The sequence below is a fragment of the Melospiza georgiana genome, chromosome 10 (assembly GCF_028018845.1).
Source record: "Melospiza georgiana isolate bMelGeo1 chromosome 10, bMelGeo1.pri, whole genome shotgun sequence".
In the NCBI taxonomy this organism is placed as follows: domain Eukaryota; kingdom Metazoa; phylum Chordata; class Aves; order Passeriformes; family Passerellidae; genus Melospiza; species Melospiza georgiana.
This window is the reverse complement of record NC_080439.1, coordinates 1237206-1257923: the sequence shown is the minus strand read 5'-3', so window position 1 is coordinate 1257923 and position 20718 is coordinate 1237206. Positions and strand designations below refer to the sequence as shown.

The following is a 20718-nucleotide window of genomic DNA, read 5'->3' as shown; positions in this document are numbered from 1 at the left end:
ATTTTACGTGCTGTTCCTCCCTGGTCGTGCTCCCCCTTTGCTGCTGCCCCAGGACACAAACAGGAGATAAGAGCCCAGGTGTGAGATGATGAAATCATGGAATCACAGACTGGTTTGGGTTGGAAAGGACCTCAAAGCTCCTCCAGTTCCCATCCCAGGCTGCTCCCAGCCCCATCCTTCTGGATCCTGTGATGCTGGGCCATTATTCCCTGCCCAGGGCCAGGACATTGGAATGGGATGAACTTTAAGGTCCTTTCCAGCCCAAACCTTCTGGGATCCAGGGATTTTCTGATTTCAATCCCACTCACTGAAGATGTGCTGCTCTTTGTGCTCCTCTTGGAGAGACTCTTTTCACTTTTCCCATCTTGAAATGCGCCCAGCACTTAATTACACCATGAATAAATTATCGGACAGGATAAAAGTTACTGCACCAAAAAGAAACAAATATTTAACTGGATTTTAAATTGTAGGATGAGTTCGGGAGTGTTCCTCTGGAGGCCGGAATGGTTTCCGGGCGGAGCTGTCAGAGCTGGCTCGGCCGGTGCCTCATCGCGGCGGGGCCGCGGCCGCGGGGCTCGCTCGGCGGGGCCGCCCTTGCCTTGGGGGGCTCCAGGGAGGCGGCGCTGCTGCCGCCGTGCCGGCCCGAGCCGGGGCCGCGGGCAGCGCGGGCCGTGCCCAGGGTGCCCGCGAGGCGCAGATCGCCGGCGGGCAGCGAGCGCGGCGAGCCCGGCAGGGCCCCGCTCAGCCGCCGCAGCTCCAGCACCTGCTCCCGGGCCCGGCCCAGCGCCGCCGTCAGCTCGAAGCGCTCCTCGCACTCGCGGCGCACCGTGTCCTGCAGCACCGAGTTCTGCAACGAGAAACGGCAATGGGCCAGACATCACACCCGAACTGTCCTGGGACACCACTCCTGGAATTCTGCACAGGGAATTCTGCACAGAAACACGGGAATGGGCCAGACATCACACCTGGACTCTCCTGGGACACCACTCCTGCAGCAGGGAATTCTGCACAGAAACACGGGAATGGGCCACACATCACACCTGGACTCTCCTGGGACAGGGACCCGCCCTGCGCTGTCCTGCTGTTCCCAGGGAAGTGCTCAGATGGTGTTCCTGCTCTCCTGCCCAGCTGGGAGAACTGGGAATGCTGCTCTTGGGAAGGGAAGGCAGTAATGGACAGAGGTGCAGTGACACCAAGGGGTTAATGCTGCTTTTCCCTGTAACCCTCTGCAGTGGGAGAGCACAGCCTGCATGGAACCGGGTGTGGAATCAGATACAGAACCAGGAATGGAACCAAATGTGGAACCAGGTGTGGAACCAGGTGTGGAACCAGGTATGGAATCAGATATGGAAGCAGGTGTGGAACCAGGGATGAACACATGGAATCACTCATGGTGATTCCATGCAGTCCCCCTGCTGTCCCAGCACTGCCAAGGCCCCTCTCTGCCATGTCCCCGTCCTTGGGCACAGATCGGTCACAACCTCACTGGAATTCCACTCACACCTTTCCCAGCTTTTCTAAGGAATAGATCAGTACCAACCCCAGCACCAATTCACTTGGAAGAGTTTTATTTTTGCTGTTGACTAATTCTTTTTCCTGCCACTGAATTGCTTTGGACATTCCTGCCTAATCTTATCTGCAGTCCCTGACTCCACATTTCCCATGGAGCAGCTCTCTCCTCCCTTCCCATCATATTCCAAGCATTCAGCAAATGTTTGTGGTCAGAATATCCATCAGTTGGATTTCTCTTTGCATTTAATTCATTTTGATGCATTCCTGAGTCAGGGAACGTGGCTGCACTGGTGGGAGCTGGGGTACCAGTTCAAGGAATGAGAAATATCCATGCCTTCTACTCTAAAAACTGTGAATTCTTCATTGTTTACTCATGTCTGGGCAGTGGGACATGAGGCTACAGACTAAGAAAGATCTTGCAGGATCTGAAAAATAATTTTTAGTAATACATTTTTCTATGAAGCACTAATTTAAGCATTTGCTGAATTGAAAGTTCACGCCTTTTGTGATGTACCGTATTTAGGAAGTGATGATGGATTTGTTTGAGAAATCTTTGCATTTCAATGGATTTTCTGGTCACAGACCTCTGAATGGTTTTAGAAATCACATGTCTCCAAGTAAAAATAACCAGGCATTTCCTGGGTCCTGTTCCTACCTCCTCCTGAACTTGACTCAAACTGTGAATCAGCTGTGTCTTCTCCTGGGTTAATTTTTCCAGTTCATCTGACTTGTGCTTAATTTCTTTCCTCAGTTTGTCCAGGAATGATTCATTGTTGCTCTTTTCCATGGTCAGCTGGAACTCAAGCTCACTGATGAGCCTTTTAAGGCTCTGGATTTCTTTTTCCTTGTCTCCATCCTTCTCTGCCACTTTCATTTGGGCATCTTGGAGCTTCTTCTCCAGAATTTCCATCTCCATCCTCAAGCTCTTGGTGGCACTGGATATTAAACCTGGGATCTGGGTGAGATCAGACGGGAATTAATCTCCACTCAGAACCTCTAAATATGGAGAAGTAATAGCAGACAAATGGTGACTTGAGGAAAAAACCAACAAATTCAAACTTGCAGGTCCTCAGAGAGGAAAAAAAAAGCTCTGAATTTACATAATTCCCTCAGAGGACACCAGAGAGCTGTAAATTAATCACCACTCACTGAGAACACAGAGATTAATTAGTGTGTTCAAGATCAAATAGAGTCATTGAAGTAAAAAAAGGGGAAATTTAACTTCAAGTTAAATTTATTGCAAGTCGGTGTTTCCTCAGGGTTTAAAAACCATGGTTAAATATTTGCCAGGTGAACAAAGCCAAACTCATTTTCAGTTCTAAATCACAATGTCCCAGATTTTAAATAATAATAAAACCTCATTACATTCCTTTCATTTTCCAGATTTCTCAGGTTTTCTCAGGAATTGTATCAAACCTTTTGGAAACTCAGGTTCCAGGTCCAATTTCTCAATTTCTGTATAAAACTTGAGGGGGATCTGGAGCTCCCAGCCCCCTGTGGTGCCAGCACCAGTCCAGCCCAGCAGGTTTTACTGGCCCTGGAGCTGCAGGTTCCCTTGGGAAGGGGAAAAATATGGGTGGGATTGTGGCACCTCATCATAGCCTGAAACAGCCCCAAGCTTTTAAAAGTGATGATGTCAGATTAAATATAATCAGCAACTCTGGGAACATAGATGGAGTTTTGGTGCTGAAAATACGAGACGAGAAAGAACTTCCACACCAATGAACTTGAACTGGAATAGTTCTTTTCAGATTGTTCCATTAAAAATAAATTAAATATACTAAGACTGTGAAAAAGTACTGTGTCATCTAGAGAAGATGACATGCAGAGAAGGTTTTATTCCTTCACATTCCAATTTTTTACAGTTTTCTGTGATCTTCTGCCACAAGTTTTCTCTGGAGCATTGCTCACCTTCTGCTGGAGCTCCTCGTGTTCTCTCTGGTACTTTGTGATCAGCTCCTGCTGTTTTTGCCTCTCCAGCTCCAGCTCCACTCTGGCCTCTTCCCTGACTTTCAGAATTGCTTCTTTGTGCCGAGCCTCCCCCTTGGCCAGGTCCATCTCCAGCTGGGGGACAAGAGGGGTCAGTGCCACTGTCACACTGGCATGGGATAATGGGATGGGATGGGATGGGATTGATATTGTTATTGTCATTGGGATGGGATGGACCTTAAATCCCACCCAGTGCCACCCCAGCCACGGCAGGGACACCTCCCACTGTCCCAGGAGCTCCAGCCCCAGTGTCCAGCCTGGCCTTGGGCACTGCCAGGGATGCAGGGGCAGCCCCAGCTGCTCTGGCAATCCCATCCCAGCCAGGAATTCCCAATTCCCAATGTCCCATCCATCCCTGCCCTCTGGCACTGGGAGCCATTCCCTGTGTGCTGTCCCTCCATCCCTGTCCCCAGTCCCTCTGCAGCTCTCCTAGAGCCCCTGCCAGGTCCCAAGGAGCTCATCCCAATCCCTTCTCCACTTGGAATATTGGGTGAAATTTCTCCACTTGGAATCCTGGGTGAAATTTCCCAGTCCTAGCAGCATCTCCAATAATTCACATTATAAATTCAGCCATCATTTCCCCAGAAATTATGGATCCCAGACCCTTCTCCCGTTAGAATACTGGGTGAAATTTCTCCAGAAAATTCTGGATTCTGGAGGAAACCCTGAAGGCTGCATTTAGGAGAACACTTTTCCTTTCCCAGGCTGTTCCTATTCCCTTTGTGCAGCTGATTCTGATGGATTTCATTGCAGCAGGCTGAGAGCACGACAGGCACATTAAATGCACAACACAAACCTCATTATTTCAATGATTAAAAGCACAAAAGCCCACAATGAGCTTAATTACAATTATCTAATTCCACACATTATTATGAGCAGAAGTATAATAAATCTCCCCAATGTCTTTAGGGGGAAAAGAGAAACTGGAAATATTTTCATTATTTTTTAAAGCAAAATATTCCCAATTCAGGGTGTGGAAGAAGTGCAAATCCCCCACTGTTATAGCTTAAAATTTTTGTATTTGTGGGATGCTCAGAGTAGACTCTTATAATAATAACAACAATATCAATAACAATATCAATAATTACAATAATTATAATAAAATATCAATACTAATTATTTTATAATTATAATATATAAAATGAAATTGTTAATATATTAATTATATTTATATTATTATATAATAAATTTTGTTACAAACATAATTATTCTGTAATTAAAATTATATATTCTATAATTATGTAATATTAGTAATTGATATTATACTAATATTAGTTATTTAATATAATAATTATTACATCATTATGAACTATTATTTTCATTATTATATAATAATATATATTGTTGCTTATAATTATATTATATTATATTATATTATATTATATTATATTATATTATATTATATTATATTATATTATATTATATTTTGATATTTCTGTGTTCTTAGATGGGAATTGGGATTCTGAACATAAACCCCCAGATTTATTAACTCCACCTATTATTACAGACCCCGATCACTTTGTGGAGGCTCCTTGACTCCATAGACTAAACAATTAAAGGCAATATATAAAAACCTGAGCCCATTCATACAAAACCTTTCCCATTTAATATTTGAAATTAATAAAGCTGAGATCCAAAACAGAATAAAGCGAAGGTTGATGTTCCAAGAGAGCACATTGGCCACTAATTGATTTACAGCCACTTACACACCCCTCGTTAATTAATATCTTAAAAGCCTAAAAAATGCAGGTGTGCACCCATCTGTCCAGGAGGGATTTCTGCATGGCAAGGTGGCTCAGGGGAGGACAGGAGCACACCTGGAGGTGCCCAGGGAATGACTGGATGTGGCACTGGGGGCTCTGGGGACAGGGTGGTGTTTGGGCACTCAAAGGAAACTCAGCAATCCTGCCATTCCTTAAATATGGAGTGCTCCAGTGGAGTTATTTCTTAAATTACTCCCTGAAAGTGACTTTTTTTTTGTTCCACTGAAACCATTTCAGGTTTATATGTATTTTAAACAGAAAACTTGACTTTCTGGTGCTCTGCAGTGGCACAAACCAAAGGCAATGTTGTCACTTTCTTGATTTTTTTGGCTGCTGAGCTGAGTTTTGGGGCCTTACTGTGGCTGCATTTTAATGGCTGTGACACCAAAGCTGAAATTGCTCCCTCTCCCTCCCACCAATCTTTACTTTGTTCTCATGTCAGGCTGAAAACCTCTGATTATGGAGCCAGCCTGATCCCCTTCCCAAATTATATCCTGTGACAGGGAAGGGAAGGGGTTTCCAAAGAAATGAAACTGATCCTAATTGCTACCAGTCCCCAAGTTTTCCTGGGACTAAATAAAGCTTTCAGACACTGAAACAAAAAATACAGTAATTTCAGTCACCAATTATGCGAGGCTTAAATCAGACAAGTCACAATTATTGTTTAACTCTGCTTTTAAATTTTCCTTCACTGATATATGCACTTATTTTAGTTTCTTATTCTTTTTAATATATATTTTTATTCTTTTCAATACATAAATATATTTTTATTTATTATTCTTTTTAACAGATGAATATATTTTTATTTCTTTTTCAGTTCAGGGTTTTTTGGTGCTCATGGAGAAAGCTGCAGATGAAAACACGGGTGACAGGGTGACAGCTGTTCATGGGAAGCAGCTCCCCCAATCCCTCTGGAAGAGGCTGCCAGGAGAACTCCTGGCACAAAGGATATTATGGACAAGCTGTGGCTGCCCCTGGATCCTGGCAGTGCCCAGGCCAGGCTGGTTGGGGGCACCTGGCACAGTGGAGCTGTCCCTGCCATGGCTGGGGTGGCACTGGAGAGGCTTTAAGGTCCCTCCAGCCCAAACCAGGCTGGGATCCTGGCATTCCATGAACTTGTGCCAATAATAAATGTGCTTTTGGAAACAGGGGGCTCCCCAAACAAACCCTTCCCTGGGATTTCAGGGGGCTGAGGCCCCAGCAGACCCAGAGGCCAAAGGCAAACACAATTTGTGTGTTCCTGACAGTTTTTTTGGCTGAGTCACTTCCAAACCAGGCTGTGTGTGATTCCATGACCCCAGCACACGTGGCACTGGGGGAGATCATTCCCTGCTTTCCTGTGCCCTTGTGGAACTGAACCCCCCAGAGCAGAGCCCCCAGAGTCACCTTGTCCCTCCAGGAGTCCTCACTCTGCACCTTCTGCCTCAGTGTCTCCTGCAGCTGCTCCGTCCTGCTCTTCAGCAGCTCCCTGAAAACACAAACTCCATGTAAACCTGGGCTCTGCCCACACTGCTGGCATCCCCTGGCCTTGCAATGAACTCCTGCTCATCCCTGCCCCAGGAATCACCACCTGGAATCCCCACCAGGCACTCACTTGCCTCCTGAATTTAATGTTTTAAAGAAAATACAGTGCTTGATCTTCCACTTCAAATGGCATTTTAATGGTTCTTTGATATTTTCAAGACAAATTTCAAAGAACACAGAAAGACTTAAAATATTCCTCCCAGAACTTGTATTTCATGGGCTTGGAATATTAGGCTCGTTAATTTAAATTTGTAATGGGTTTGGAATGAGCAGCACTGAGTGCTTTCTGTCATTCAAGGCACTGTTTGTTACGTGGGGCTTGTAGGGCAGGACTCTGGAGAGGTTAAATTCCTGCCACTGATGCTGTTAACAACTTGTCCACCCCAAAAACGCCTCAGTGTTCCCTCAGCCAGGCTCTTGGACAGGATCTGGTGCTCGGGGAGGTGTGAGAGCAGCTTCCCACCAGTTCAGCCTGTGCACAAAGCTGCCACTGTCCCTGGGATGGCTTTGGGATGTGCAGAATGAAGCACTGGGCTTCTGTTTGCCCTGGAATGGGATCGAGCTGAGTGCCTTTGCTTTGGACTCAGCAACCTGAATCCATATTTATTCAAGTACCTGCAGCAGAATCTCCATCTCCAGTTTCACTCTGACAGCCACAGGCTTGATTTCAGCATTTAGGAGGCACCAAGTGCTCTGCATTTCAGGGGTTTGAATATTCCCTGCACCTTGAGCACAAAGAGCAGCTGCAAAAATGGGGGTTTGGGGCTCAGATTAAACTCCAGCTGAAGCCCTGCAGTCCAAGCAGAACTTCTCCTATTTTTTATTGCACATTTTCTTCACTTCACCCAAGTTTTATCTATCCCATAATAATTTTAAAACCCAACTCAATGACCTCCAAAATCTGCAGAATTTCCAGGACACCTGAGCCCAGCTCAGCTCCCTTTACCTTTCCTGTTTCAGCATCAGCACCTCCTGCTCAGTTTGGCCCAGCAGAGCTTTCAGGGTTTCCAGCTCACTCTCTGATCTCCCAGTTCTTCTTTTCAGATCTTCTTCTCTCCTCTCTTTCTCAGCCACCTCCTCCTGCAAATGTTTGCAGACTTGTTGGCAAACGAGAAGGGATTCCTCCTTCTCCTTCAGCTCTTTTGTAAGTCTACAGATGAAATAAAGAAATAGCAGCATTGTAGTTACTATATTCTTATTTATAGACAGAAATAATAATGCCTGGAAAATAAAATATTGGTCAAAACTCCATGTGTTCTTTATGAAGTTAAGTCTACTGACTTGACCGAATTTTTTAAAATTTATTGAATAAAAACTGCATTAAAATAATAAAATGTTTGCTGTCATTGCTCAAAAATATGAAATATCATTTCAGCATTTACCTCGACTCAGCAATTCCATTCTCATATTTGATCTTTTTCAGTTCATTTTGACAGACATCAAGTTCTGTTGACTTCACCCTAAAAAAACATTGGGAAAAAAGGATATTACCCAAAGAAATGAGCTTTACTCTTGCAGCCTGGATATCACTTCTGGGTGTGTTTTCCTCCTTGCATTTTCCATTTCAGATAAAAGGCATGAACAGAAAGTTCTGTCAGCTCCAGCAATGGTTGTTAAGAATTGGAAGTTACACTCCCAGTGCCATCAGCCTGACCTGGATCACAAATGTTGCAAACAAGAAGTGAGATCTTGCAACACTGGTGACAATTTTGAGTAATAAATGAATAAAATGGAACAAATCCCAATTTTGTAGGTAAAAGGGCTGGAAACTTTGCAGGTTTCATGTCCTTATGTCACCATTGCACCAATTAATAACCATGGTTAAGGTTCATATTTACATTTAAACAGCTATAGAATATGTTGTTTTATTAAACTGTGCCCATATTACGCTGAAATGTTAATTTACACTTGGAAAGCCCTCAGTGTTTATTTAACTGTGTTCATGACATCTTTGTTTCCCACTCAATCCTTACATTATCACTGCAGTACTTTGTTGCTAAGCATCCCAAATATTTGCAACTCGGTCATGGTCAGACCCCTGAGTGAGGGAACTGAAACAGGAGGTGCAGAGCAGAACAGCACAAAGCCCGTGCTCAGGTTCAGGGAACCAGGGGCACAGAACAGCACAAGGCCCGTGCTCAGGTTCAGGGAACCAGGGGCACAGAACAGCACAAAGCCCGTGCTCAGGTTCAGGGAACCAGGGGCACAGAGGGCAGCTGGGTGCCCACCGGCCTGGCAGTGCCAGCTCTGACTCCTGAGCCCCACAGACACAGCCTGGGCCTTTTCAGCAGCCTCTGGATTCTCCTGGAGGTGATGTCCCCCAGCTGCTCCAGTGCCCACGGAGGTTTCCAGCACTCAGTGTGGAATTTGGGATGTTTTGTGCTGTTGGGGTGTCAGGCTCCTGATGTGGGGGTGCTCTGAGTGCTGGGGTGTGCTCTGGAAATTGGAGAAAATCCTGCAATGGTTTGGGTAGGAAGGGACCCCAAAGCCCATCTTGTTCCATCCACACTTTCCATAGACCAGGTGGTTCCAAGCCCAGCCAGCCTGGCCTTGGGCACTGCCAGGGATCCAGGAACAGCCACAAATTCCCTGGAAAACCTGTGCCAGACCTGCCCACCCTCCCAAGGAACAATGCCTAATTCCCCATATCCCACCCAACCCTGCCCTCTGGCAGTGCTCTATCACCATATTTTCCTTCCTTCCTACATAAACATGTGTACACACACATTTTTAGTCCTGAATTTATGTGGATATCCCAAAAAGCCTCGTACACCTGTGTGAGAGGTCAGGCACTGCCTCAGGCTCCTTATCCCTCCTCTGCAGTTCAGCAATCCCTGCTCCCACAGCTCAGGCAGGTGCTTAGAAACAAGCATAGGAAGATAAAATAGTTCCTCTGTTGGTCAAAACCTTCTCAGAGCTTTCTGACAGGCAGCACTTGCTGGAAGAAAAAAGTGGCAGATGTGTTTTGTGTGCAGTGGAAGCAATCAAGGAATGGGAATCTTACAGCAACAGCTTCTTGTAGTGCTCCATCTCTGCTGTCACCTTCTGCAGCTGCAGGCCAGCTGTCTCCACCTGATTTGTTAAATCTGAAAGCAAAAACACGAGGTTGTGTCTCTGTTAATGTTAAATTAATCCACTGTAGGGGTTTGTTTCCAGGTGGGACCTGCAGCTCCTCACTCCCACCTCAGGCAGAGCAGGGCACACAGGCAGAGTGTCTTTACAGCAAAAAGCTGGGGTTTGTTTGTGTGTTTGGGGCTTTTTATCCCACCAGAAAACACCAACTTCAACTACACTGAAACATGAAATGCTTTAAATCAGATTGTTTGTACATAAAGCTGAGAGCAAACAGATGCAGGGAGGTGGCACCAAAACTCACCTGGAATTCACTTCATCTGAAACCCTGGCAGTAATTAAATGGTGTTGTACTTGTCTTAACCTCTATGTATTATCTTTCAGAGTACATCACCTCAGCTCCAATCAGCCACTGCCTTTTCCCCAATACAATATCTGTTTTTTCCGTTAAATTATCTCATCTGATTTTGTGTGCCTTATATCATCATTTCTATGCTTTTAAATTCTGAGAACAGCCATAACTTGCAGATGTGAAGTCTTTGAACTGAAGCAGCAGCACATGGCTCCATCAGATTTTCATCTCCATGAACATGTCACAGAATCGTGGAATGCCTTGGCTGGGGAGGGACCTCAGAGCTGCTCCAGCCCAGCTCCCTTCCACTGTCCCGGGCTGCTCCCAGCCCCATCCTGGAGCACCTCAGGGATGGGGCAGCCATCTGGGCATCTCTAAATATCCTCATGAACAAGGGCTGCCTTTCCAGGATACCTAGGAATGATTTGAAATTAAAGTTTCTACCAAAAGGACAGCGCCAAAAATACATGGGAAAAAATCCAATGACAAATCATTGCAACAGGTCTGGAAGTGAAAGAAAAAACAGGATTATTCCTCAGAAAGCAGCAGCAAACAAAGTGAGGTGACCTTGTCTCTGAAGGGAACAGCTCCCAAGACAGTCCTTCAAAGCTCCCTGATGGATCTTCCCAGAAGCCAAATCTGTCATTCCTGTTCTTAAATTTATCATTTCACCCCAATTCCCTGAATTTCTGTAACTTTTCCCATGTGTCTCTGTCAGTCATTTCCAGCAATGATGATGGATGAGCCCAGTGTGGGATTTCCTGCCAGCCACACCTTATCCTGATAAATCCTACAAGTGGAAGAGTCCCTCTTTTCAGTGAAGGGAAAAGGAAAATTGTTCATAAGACTACAACCAAAAAAAAAAAAAATCAGGGAGAGAATTATACAGGGTAAAACACACAGCACCTGTTGGCTCTATCAAACTGGGTGGACACCAGAAGGAGCAGAACCCTCTGCCCATCCTCACAGGAGAGCATTTTCCCAAACAACTCTTTCTGACCTTTTTTTAAAATTGTTATTTTAAAAGATTTCTGCCAATGATTAATAACTGTGGTCTTTTTTCTTCTCCCTCGGTGTGGGAGTGTGGACACAATTCTGGAATAAAGGAAAAGGAGAGGGATGGTGCTGGGTTTGTTCTGTGCTTTGGGTGGTCTCTCTCAAAGCTGTTTCCTCTTTCACTCCATTTGTTCCCAGAAGTTTTCACGCTCACTGAGCATGGACGGGAGTTTTTCATGAGGGAAGAGATGGATTTAATTACACAAATAGTTTCTGCAATCTTCTCCAGAGAGAATTCCCACCAAAGCCAATGGGAGCTGGTGAGCAGAGAGTCCCACACCCATGGAGGCAGATTCCAGTGAGAACCATGGCAAAAATCAGGCAACTAACAGGGAGAATGGCAATACAAAGGGAAACTTGTGCTGCAAACCTGCTGAATAGAGGAAAATCTATTCAAACCCTTATGTAAAAATGTTCTCTGGTAATGAAAATAAAGCCAATTGCAAAACATGCAAAGCCAACAGAAAGAGCTCACCCACTGTAATAGTGATACTGGGCTCAGTGTGCAACAACCACCACGTCTCAGAGATTCAGCAGGCCAGACCCATCTCAGTTTCACTATTCCTGTTGAGTTTTACTCATTGCTGTGACTCAGAACGGCTCTCAGCAGAGTCACAGACCTTCCAGTAACCCCTGTGAGCTGTGTGTGACAAGGACAGGGGCTGGGGGACACAGCCTGGCCAGGCACGAGGACCTGCTGAGCCGCAGAAACAGAAACACAGCAAACTGGGGCTGCTTCCTCTTCCCTGGGCAGATTGCACCACTGCAGCCCCTGGCGAGTGTGAGACAGCCAGCAGAGCCTGCCCACAGCTGCCTTGCAGGAATTGAACCACCCAGTTTGCATGCGAGGGCACGGTGCCCCAGATCCTGCCTGGAAACAGCAACAACTGCTAAAGCTTTCTGTGAAAAATCAAAATAATAACCAGCAGCACATTGGGTAAGCAGCCACTCTGGAAGCCATCAGCTCCACAGCTAATTCCTAACAGATTCCCAGCCAGGCTGGAGCAGAGGCACACGTGGTAGAGCTGGGTAATTTTCTGCTTTTCCTGCAAAACCTACAAAATCCCACCCAATATAATTGCTGACAATTCGGGGGTAATCTAAATAAATGCTCAACGTTTCATACGTGTGTACAAAAAAGAAGATTATTTCCCTGAAGTTAAGACTTCATGGGGAGGTTCATAAGCACTGCTCAAACAGATCATGGAATCCAGATTGGTTTGGGTAGGAGGGACATGAAATCCCACCCCAGCCATGGCAGGGACACATGGCACTGTCCCCACTGCTCCAGCCTGGCCTGGGGCACCTGCAGGGATGGAGCAGCCCCAGCCTGGGCTCAGAGCCATCCATCTGCCATCCCCAGCTCAGAGCCATCCATCTGCCACCCCTCCACCCTCCCCTGGGCCCAGCCTGGCACCCACTGGGGGCTGAAGATGGAGCAGGAGCTGGACACAGAGCACACAGACCCCTGGCCAAGGCAGGTTGGAACCCAGCCCCTCATGCTGGATTTCCCTTGGATTCTGGGAAATAGGAACTTGCAGCAATTATTTAAAAATTACTTAATAGCTACCCCTTGTATGGGCCCTGAATTTGGCCAATCAGCTGTGCCAAAGGGGGCAAAAATAATTTTCTCAGAACACCAATTCCAGGCAAACTCAGATGTACACTGAACACAGATAGCTGCCAGTACATTTGTTTAAGGAGCATAGCAGGCAGTCTGTGAGAAATATGAAATACATGCATGAAAAATGGCAGTGTCAGAGCAGGAAAACATTGCCTCACCACGTGTTCCTAAGGAGACCAAAGCAGTGAAGCAACACCCCAAGGCCCTGCACAGAACAGAACTAATTCTTTGTATTTGTAATAGCTCATGTCCTGTGTTCTCTAAGATAATTTTTTTTTTGTCTACACAACAAAGTCCTTCTTTCAAATTGTGACTCACAAAAGTCTGGAAGGAGCCCAGGGACGGACTCCAGATTTGGATCCTTTCAGGACACCTCCCCAGTGCCATCAGAGGTGTCCAAAGCACCCAGAGCTGCCAGGGGAGGAGTGGCTGGGGTTTATCTGCCCCAGCACGTGCTGCTGACCAGGGCCAGGCTGGGCTCCAGGGCCCTCTGCCTCATCCTTCCACCTTCAGACACAAAACCAGCAGAGAAAGCAGCAAAAGGCACCAGATTCTAAATAGTTCTGAGTGGCACAAACCAAGGGCAGCCTCAACAGCATAAACCAACAACTGCAACCATGCAAACACGACAAAATCCTTAAGCAGGGAAAAAATGTTATTTTGGCAGAGGCTGCTGCCCTCCCACGCCCCCAGAGACACAGGACAAGCATGCCTGCACTCACAAGGATTGGATTTGCTCATCCGTGGCCAGAGTTCACACTCCAGCATCAAAGGACTGGCTCTAAAGCCTGAATTTTCTGCCTCTATTCCTGCCTGTTTGAGGCCAAGCTAATTGGGATATGTCACAATTCCTACAGACCTGCTTCTCCTACACATTAACGTTGGTGTGAAATACTGGAAAAACTAAACAGGAAAAAAATTGGAGATTCTGACCTTAATTTTCCTTGGGGATCATTTTTTACCCTCAGTGTTTAGGCCAAGCAGACAAAACAAAATACAATAAAGACACATCCTTTAATACAGACTTGTGGTTTGGGTGGGAAGGGACATTAAATCCCATCCAGTGCCATGTCTTCAAAGTGGTTTTTAAAGTGCCATTAAAAACACTCCAGGAGATGAAAACACCTCCTTTCCTTTCCACAAGGAGGGATAACATCCCTCTCCTTTCCATAAGGAATGCTAACATTCCCCTCCTTTCCATGAAGAATGCTAACATTTCCCTCTCCAGCTGCAGTTTTCCATCATCTCTCATCAGCCTCATCATGGCAGCAGACCACCAGGTTTAGATTGGGAGCAGGAGCAGCCAAAGACTGAAAATTCGGATTTTTTGAGCATCACCAGCAATTTCAATCCACCCAGAGCAAGGCCAGAGCTGTCATGAGCTAAAGAAAAGCCACAAGGACTTTGGGGAAGAAAAACAATTTTTTGATTTGTGATGAAGTAAAGGATCTAGCTGGTAATAAAATGAAAGCAGAAATCTTTCAGGAGCCAGCACCAAGAACACAGACACGTTATCACCATTATTGATTCTTGATTTGGGGAGTCTGATTGATTAAACAATTACCCAGCAGACCTTACCCTGTGCTGAGCATTTGTCAGGACCTGTCACCTCCCTGGACTGGGTGAGGCTGAAAAGTGCCTTGAAGGCAGCAATCCAAGTGATCCCACAAATCCCCCACAAAGGGCATCTCCAGAAAGCCTCACAAGCATGAGGACAAAAAACAACAGCAGGAACAACTGCTTGGCCCCTGCTCTTGCAAATGCCTGCTGAGGTGTGAAATAATTGTGACTTCACAATTCTGTGAGAAATATCCAACACAAGAATCCTGAAAATATTGGTTGAAGAAAGGAAAATCCTTTAAAAACACGTAAATCACAAATCCTGGTAGTTTTTTTATTATTTCTGGATTGTCAAATTATTTCAAAGAGGGACTTTGGAGTAGTTTGTGGGAGGCAAAAAAGCAAAATAAGGCAAAACCCCCAGCTCCCCCCAAAGCATGGACACTCAGGATGTGGCTGATTTCCACACCCCACTTTGACAGGACAAATCCACTCCCTGGAACTGATTTCCAGTAAGATGTTTGTTCCCACTCATTTATTTTAATACAATGGCAAACAAACTCATTTCATATTTAATGATTGTTCTATGAAAAAACCTTGTTTGGTATTTCAAAGAGAACATTTTTATCAGCAGTGCATTAACTGGGTTTATTACCCTGATCCAGCAACATGTTCCCTAGAGCCAGACCTCTTGAAATCCTGCTGGATTTGTGTTTTACTGATCCATTCAGGAAGGGTGGAATCCAAATGCCTGAGCCAGCAGCTTTCCTGCCTTGAAACTCCTTCTGGATGCCCACATCAAACGTTTTACTGCTCCTTAATAACTCATTTATTAGCAAGTGACTGCTACATTTTATTAATCAATCTTAAAATGCCTCCCATAAAACATCAACCAGCTCAGATGGTATTTTTACTCGTCATTAAGACTTTGCAGGGTCCTAATATTCTGTATGAATTCCATATATGGAATCAGCTGTGTTTTTAGCTGTGTTTTCTCCATAAAGTCTCAATTGTTTTCTATTCACTGCAAATTTTCAGCCTGGGACAGTGGAAGGTGTCCCTGCCCCTGGCAGGGGGAGGAATGGGATGAGCTTCAAGGTCCCTCCCAACCCAAACCATCCCAGAATTCTGTGATAATTAATTGTGATGGGCGGATGCAACATGCCAGTTCAGGGAAGCAAATTCAGGTTTTCAGAAGACCCAAGAAGCCATGCAGGCCCCCTCAAAATACAGAACACATTGAACAACCTTTAAAAACTGTAATAAAATAGAGACTGTGAAAACCTCTCTTTTGAGATAACAACAGGCAATTGTACATGGAGTTAAAGGGGGCAAAGCTGAAAATGGAAGTGTTTGTTTGCCATGCCCATGAACAAACCCTGAACCCATTGTTTGCAGCAACCTCTGGAGCAAACAGAGGGGAAAGGGAACCTCAGCTAAGGGCAGTTTTCCTATCACATAAACACAGCAATACAAGTGTTTGATGTCATGATGTATTTCAGAGTGTGAAAGATCACCTGATGAGATTTTATGTCCATTGCTCCTTATAATTTCTACAGAGACAGAAGGTGTTGTTGCTGGAGCTTTTGAGCAGTATTGTTATAACAATAAATAACTCAATAATAAGATATCATTCTGTTATTACAATCTAATAATGAGTGACATGTCCGTGCTAAGGGATGGTGACTCAGGCATGGGATCTCACACCTGCTGTCTCCAGAGGTGCTGAAGGAGCAGTGAAGTGACCATCAACACAACTCTGGTGCTTTTAAAACCATTTTCCCCCTCCCTGGGATTTTGGCTAGAAAAGAAAAGAGCTTCCCTTACCCAGAGTTTCCTTCTGCAGCTCACGGCAGCGGCTCTGGAGCTCGTTGCCCTGCTGGAGGGAAGTTTGGAGCTGCTGAGTTTTCAGCTCAACTGTGTCGGCCACCTCCGTGAGGTGCTTCACCTTCTCCTGCAGGCACTCGTTCTCCCGCTGGGATTTTGCCAATTTTTGGTTCAATTTGGGTATTTCTGAGGAGGCAAAACAAACCCATGCAGACTGCTGCTATTTCATGTTAATCACGAACATCATTTAAATGGCATCCACAGGCCAGCAAAAATAAGTGGGGCTAAGTAGTTTTGATGTGGAAAGCTGGGTTTGAGGATGGGTGTGATATTCCTGGTGTGGCACTAATCTGAAGGAGGAAATGTTGGGTGAGGGATACAGAGCCTGTGTAAGAAAGGCTCCACTCCTGTTTCCACACAGATCCTCTGTATATTGGGAGCACTACAACAAACACAACAAGGAATACTCCAGAAAAGAAGCCTTGAAATGTCTGGGTCCCTCTGAGGCTGAGGATGCCTGCAGGGACACAGCCTGCAGCAGGCAAGGAATGAGCCCAGTGAGAGAGGAGCCCTGAGGACACAGGAACCTCCCCGTGCCACATGGACACTGCAGCTCTCTGGGGACTGAGACCAATTCTTTGAATTTTACCCTCAGAGCTTGATGTTCTGCTTAAGATGGACAATTAACAGCAGGACTGCATTCCACCACCTTCATTGTTTTCCCCTTTTTCTTCACTTGCCCTCCCAGCCAGCTGGAAGGGAAGGGGTGCAGCCTGTCCAGTCTGGGGGGCAGCACTGCAGGACACTCCAGCAGCTCCCACAGGGATGCTGGATCCCTGGAGGATCCTTTTTTCTCTTGCTTTACCTGTCAGAGCCTCTTTGCTCATGGCTTTTATTTGCCGAAAAATTTCCTCCTTCATGGCAGCAAAGCTCTCCATGTTGGTGGAGATGACCTCTTTAATACTGTCCAATTCACTCCTAATGAAAGGGAACAGTGAGACAGCCTTGCTCAGCGTGGAGCAATGGTGCTCCAAGGTAGTTCTGCAAGAAAGAAAACGTACCAGATGTATATTTATAAATTATTCTACAAGTAAAACTTGGGAATTAGACTAGGCTTGACAACTATGTTCCCATTATCTGGTAATTTATACTGCATTGAGTTAGAATAATTCAGTGTATGAAATGTGCTCTGTGTTGAATATATGTATTATAAGTTTCCCCATCTAAATGTTTAGAGCTTTTCTACAAAAATGAAGAAAACTGGACTTGTTTCATCATTTCAAAATCCAGTATAGGAAGCTGTACAATCACTTTTAATTGAGAAATCAGAGTAATCATGTTTAAATGACTGTATGCCCAGGTTTATGGTGAGTCTCTATAAACAATATTTATGTAAGAAGTAGAGCATTTCCAACATCATCATTTCTTTCTGGGTTCTCACCTGAGCACCTGTGACTGCTTGTAGGCAGCTTCCTTCTCCTCCTGGAAATACTGCAAATCAGCTTTCACAGTTTTCATCTCCTCCTGCTTGGTTTTCAGCTCCACTGTCAGGGTTTTTATCCTGGAGACGCAAATAAAACAATCAGAGTTGTTTGCAGCAATAATCAACCTCCAGCCTGGTTTCAGCTTTCCCAGGCAGGAGCCAGCTCTGTGCTGGCCTCAGGCACAGCAAACACCTCCAGAACCATCCCCGAGGTGCTCTTCACCTCTAACATTTACCTTGGGAACTTTTCCTTGCAGCACCAGTTTGTTTTTCAGGCACAGCTACCCCAGTGTAAATAAACAGTTTAAACATTGCTCTTTCAACAATTCAGCACTTGCTCCCATAACTGTCAGGAAATGAATGGAGCTGCACAGGAATAAAGGAGCAGAATCCAGTTCCCTTCCTGTGGCACATGTGAGGAACAATCCCACACAGCACATCAGCCCCAGCTGTTTTCTGCAGATAACCATCCTAAAGCAGCTTCCAGCCCCAAAAATACCACTCCAGTGACAAGCAACTGTTAAAAACCAGCCCCTGCTTCAGCTTTCAACACCTACTGCTCACACAGAGAAAATGATCTATTTGTCTCCTGGTGACTCATTGCCACAAGTAAATAAGTAATGTTTGAATAGACAAGAATTTTACAAAACCAAAGGCTGGCAGAAGCATTTGGCATCAATTTGAAACAGCAGAAGAGAGTGAGAATGATTTTTGCTGAAAATATATAAAAATTAAACCAAACTATGACAGTGCACTAGTTACTGTTATCACACAGACCAGCACCAAAATGCACACTTAAAAAAATATCAGTTCTGGTTAAGGAACCTGGATCTGCAGAGCTCTGACAAAATCTGAACTGAACATCTGGGGGTTAAAAAGCAAGTTTTGGGGGCTCAATTGTGAACCCCGGGGAAAAAATAAAATTGAAGACATTCCTGGCATTACCTGTTTAGGAAATTTTACCCATTGCTACCTGCAAATTTCCAGGAGGTGAGGAGCAGGAGGGGAGAGATAAAATCTGTTGGATTGTGATTGGGAGCAGAACTGTTGTCACTCACAAGAAAAAAGAAAAAGGCCATTCCCTAAACAGCTACAGGAATTCAAATCAGTTTGCAGCTGAGGAAAAAATCAGTGATTTATCAGTGACCAATAACAAATCCAAACTCTGGGAGCCAGGGAGAGCCAGATGCTCATTCTCCATTCTCGTTCTGGAATAGGGAGTATTTGAAGATCTTTTGGATTAAAAAGAAACTGGTAAATAAGGAGAGGCACATTTTCTTCCTCTTTCCATTCCAGAGCTGCCATTAAAGGGATGTTTCCTGCCCAGTCACACACTAAAGAACCCGTGGAAAAGGCAAGACTGTTATAAACCCACTATTTTGGGGGTTTCAGCACAAAGGGAGGGTGCAGTGGATGGTCAGAAGCTGGCATTGGAGGATGCTGGGCACTGGCTGAGCATTCCCAGCCACGCTGGCAGCCCCTGGGGCTCCTCTGTGGCACTGGGAGGTGTCAGGACATGCCCACCCCGGTGCTGGCAGGGGCACAACAGCACAGAGAGCCCAGAGGGAGCTCTGAGAACACCCCAGAGCAGGAGGAGCAGCTCCCCTTCTCCGGGCATTTCCAGCAATCATCCCTGCCCGGGGTGCTGGTGGGATGGAGCAGCACTGGCACTGCCACCAGCACTCAGCAGCCTGGAACACTCTGTCCCAAAAAAGCCCCAGCCCAGCGTTTTCACTGCCATGAAACTCTGGGAGCTGCCCAGAGCCAGAGCTGCTCACTTTCATTTCACAGCCGGGAGCTGCTCATTTTCTGTTCAGCCAGTGGTGAAGTCACCACCCCTGCAAGTGTTCAAGATAAGGGTGGATGTGGCACTTGAGGACATCTTTACTTCTATTTTACATTTCCTACACTGGGTGCGGCTGAATTTCACTAATTAAATTAATAATAACTCAATTAATTACCAAGACTGAGGTGATTCTGACACAGAATAAGGTTGAGCAGTAGGATCAGTGCAGTCTGTTCCCCTTCTCCTGCCAGGACCCCAAAGGAAAGGTAACTAAAGACAGGCAAACTCCCAGGTGCTTTCAAGGTTAACCACAGGAACCAGCAGGGATAGCTGAACCCAGAGGGAACAGAAACCTGAAACAGCCTGCAAATGATAAGAGATTCAATCCCTGGGTCTGGCAGAGATAAAAGTGAGGAAAAGGCATGTTTGGCTTCTGGGAGCAGTGATTTGTCAGCCTGGCCAGAGCCAGGATGTTGAATAGTTTATACCTCACCACAAGGTAGTCAGAGAGGCCCAGGACAGCAAGGAGAAGATAAGGAACATTCAGCCAAGTTTCTTAACAAGGCACAATGGTTGATTTATGGCTGGAACGGAAACCTACTGCAAGCATCTCACTTGATTTCAGCAGCTTTTAAATCAAGTGGAGCCTTAGGGGAGAAAAGTGCAGAGATAAAAATTTTATAAACTGTTCCAGCTTCACTACAAAAAGTCAGCTCGATGAAAATTTAAAGTTTAGCTCTGGCAAATGAGCCTCCACAAGAAGAATGTGCTGTCAGTGCATTTGCTCACACACTGCCACCAGAGCTGCCACCCAGGGTCCTTAAAGGGACAAGGAGCAAACAAGCTTTAAAAATAGATATTAAACCACAGAAAATATTGAATATCAGGAAGGAGGGGTGAACGATGGTTAAATTAAAAAGATATTGCAAGAAACATTATAAGTAACTTACAAGACAAATGAATTTTGTTCACTTTCGTGGGAACTTGTGCTCTAAAATGAATCTTTTATTAGTAATATTAGCAAGCAAAAGCCTAACTAAATCCATTAATTAATTTTTTAAGAGTATCTGAGTCATTCTCCTGAAAAAATTAGGTTTCCAAAGCATTTCAGTCCAATCTCAAGAGCACCTTCAGCTCTACATCCCTTGGTGTGAGGCAGTCATGCAAGGA

The 20718-nt window shown here is 45.3% G+C and overlaps 1 protein-coding gene across 1 annotated transcript in view; it reads right to left on the bottom strand.

Moving 5' to 3' along the window:
• Nucleotides 1-523: 523 nt before the first annotated feature.
• Nucleotides 524-20718, bottom strand: part of LEKR1 (leucine, glutamate and lysine rich 1) — a 30902-nt gene continuing 10707 nt past the window's right edge. The window contains exons 3-12 of the mRNA XM_058031362.1: nt 17721-17840; nt 17145-17320; nt 16280-16465; nt 9793-9874; nt 8171-8248; nt 7735-7938; nt 6651-6732; nt 3424-3576; nt 2168-2467; nt 524-847 (exon numbers count right to left, since the gene is read on the bottom strand). Coding sequence (XP_057887345.1) covers nt 524-847; nt 2168-2467; nt 3424-3576; nt 6651-6732; nt 7735-7938; nt 8171-8248; nt 9793-9874; nt 16280-16465; nt 17145-17320; nt 17721-17840 — 1705 coding nt within the window. The remainder of the gene's footprint in view (nt 848-2167; nt 2468-3423; nt 3577-6650; nt 6733-7734; nt 7939-8170; nt 8249-9792; nt 9875-16279; nt 16466-17144; nt 17321-17720; nt 17841-20718) is intronic.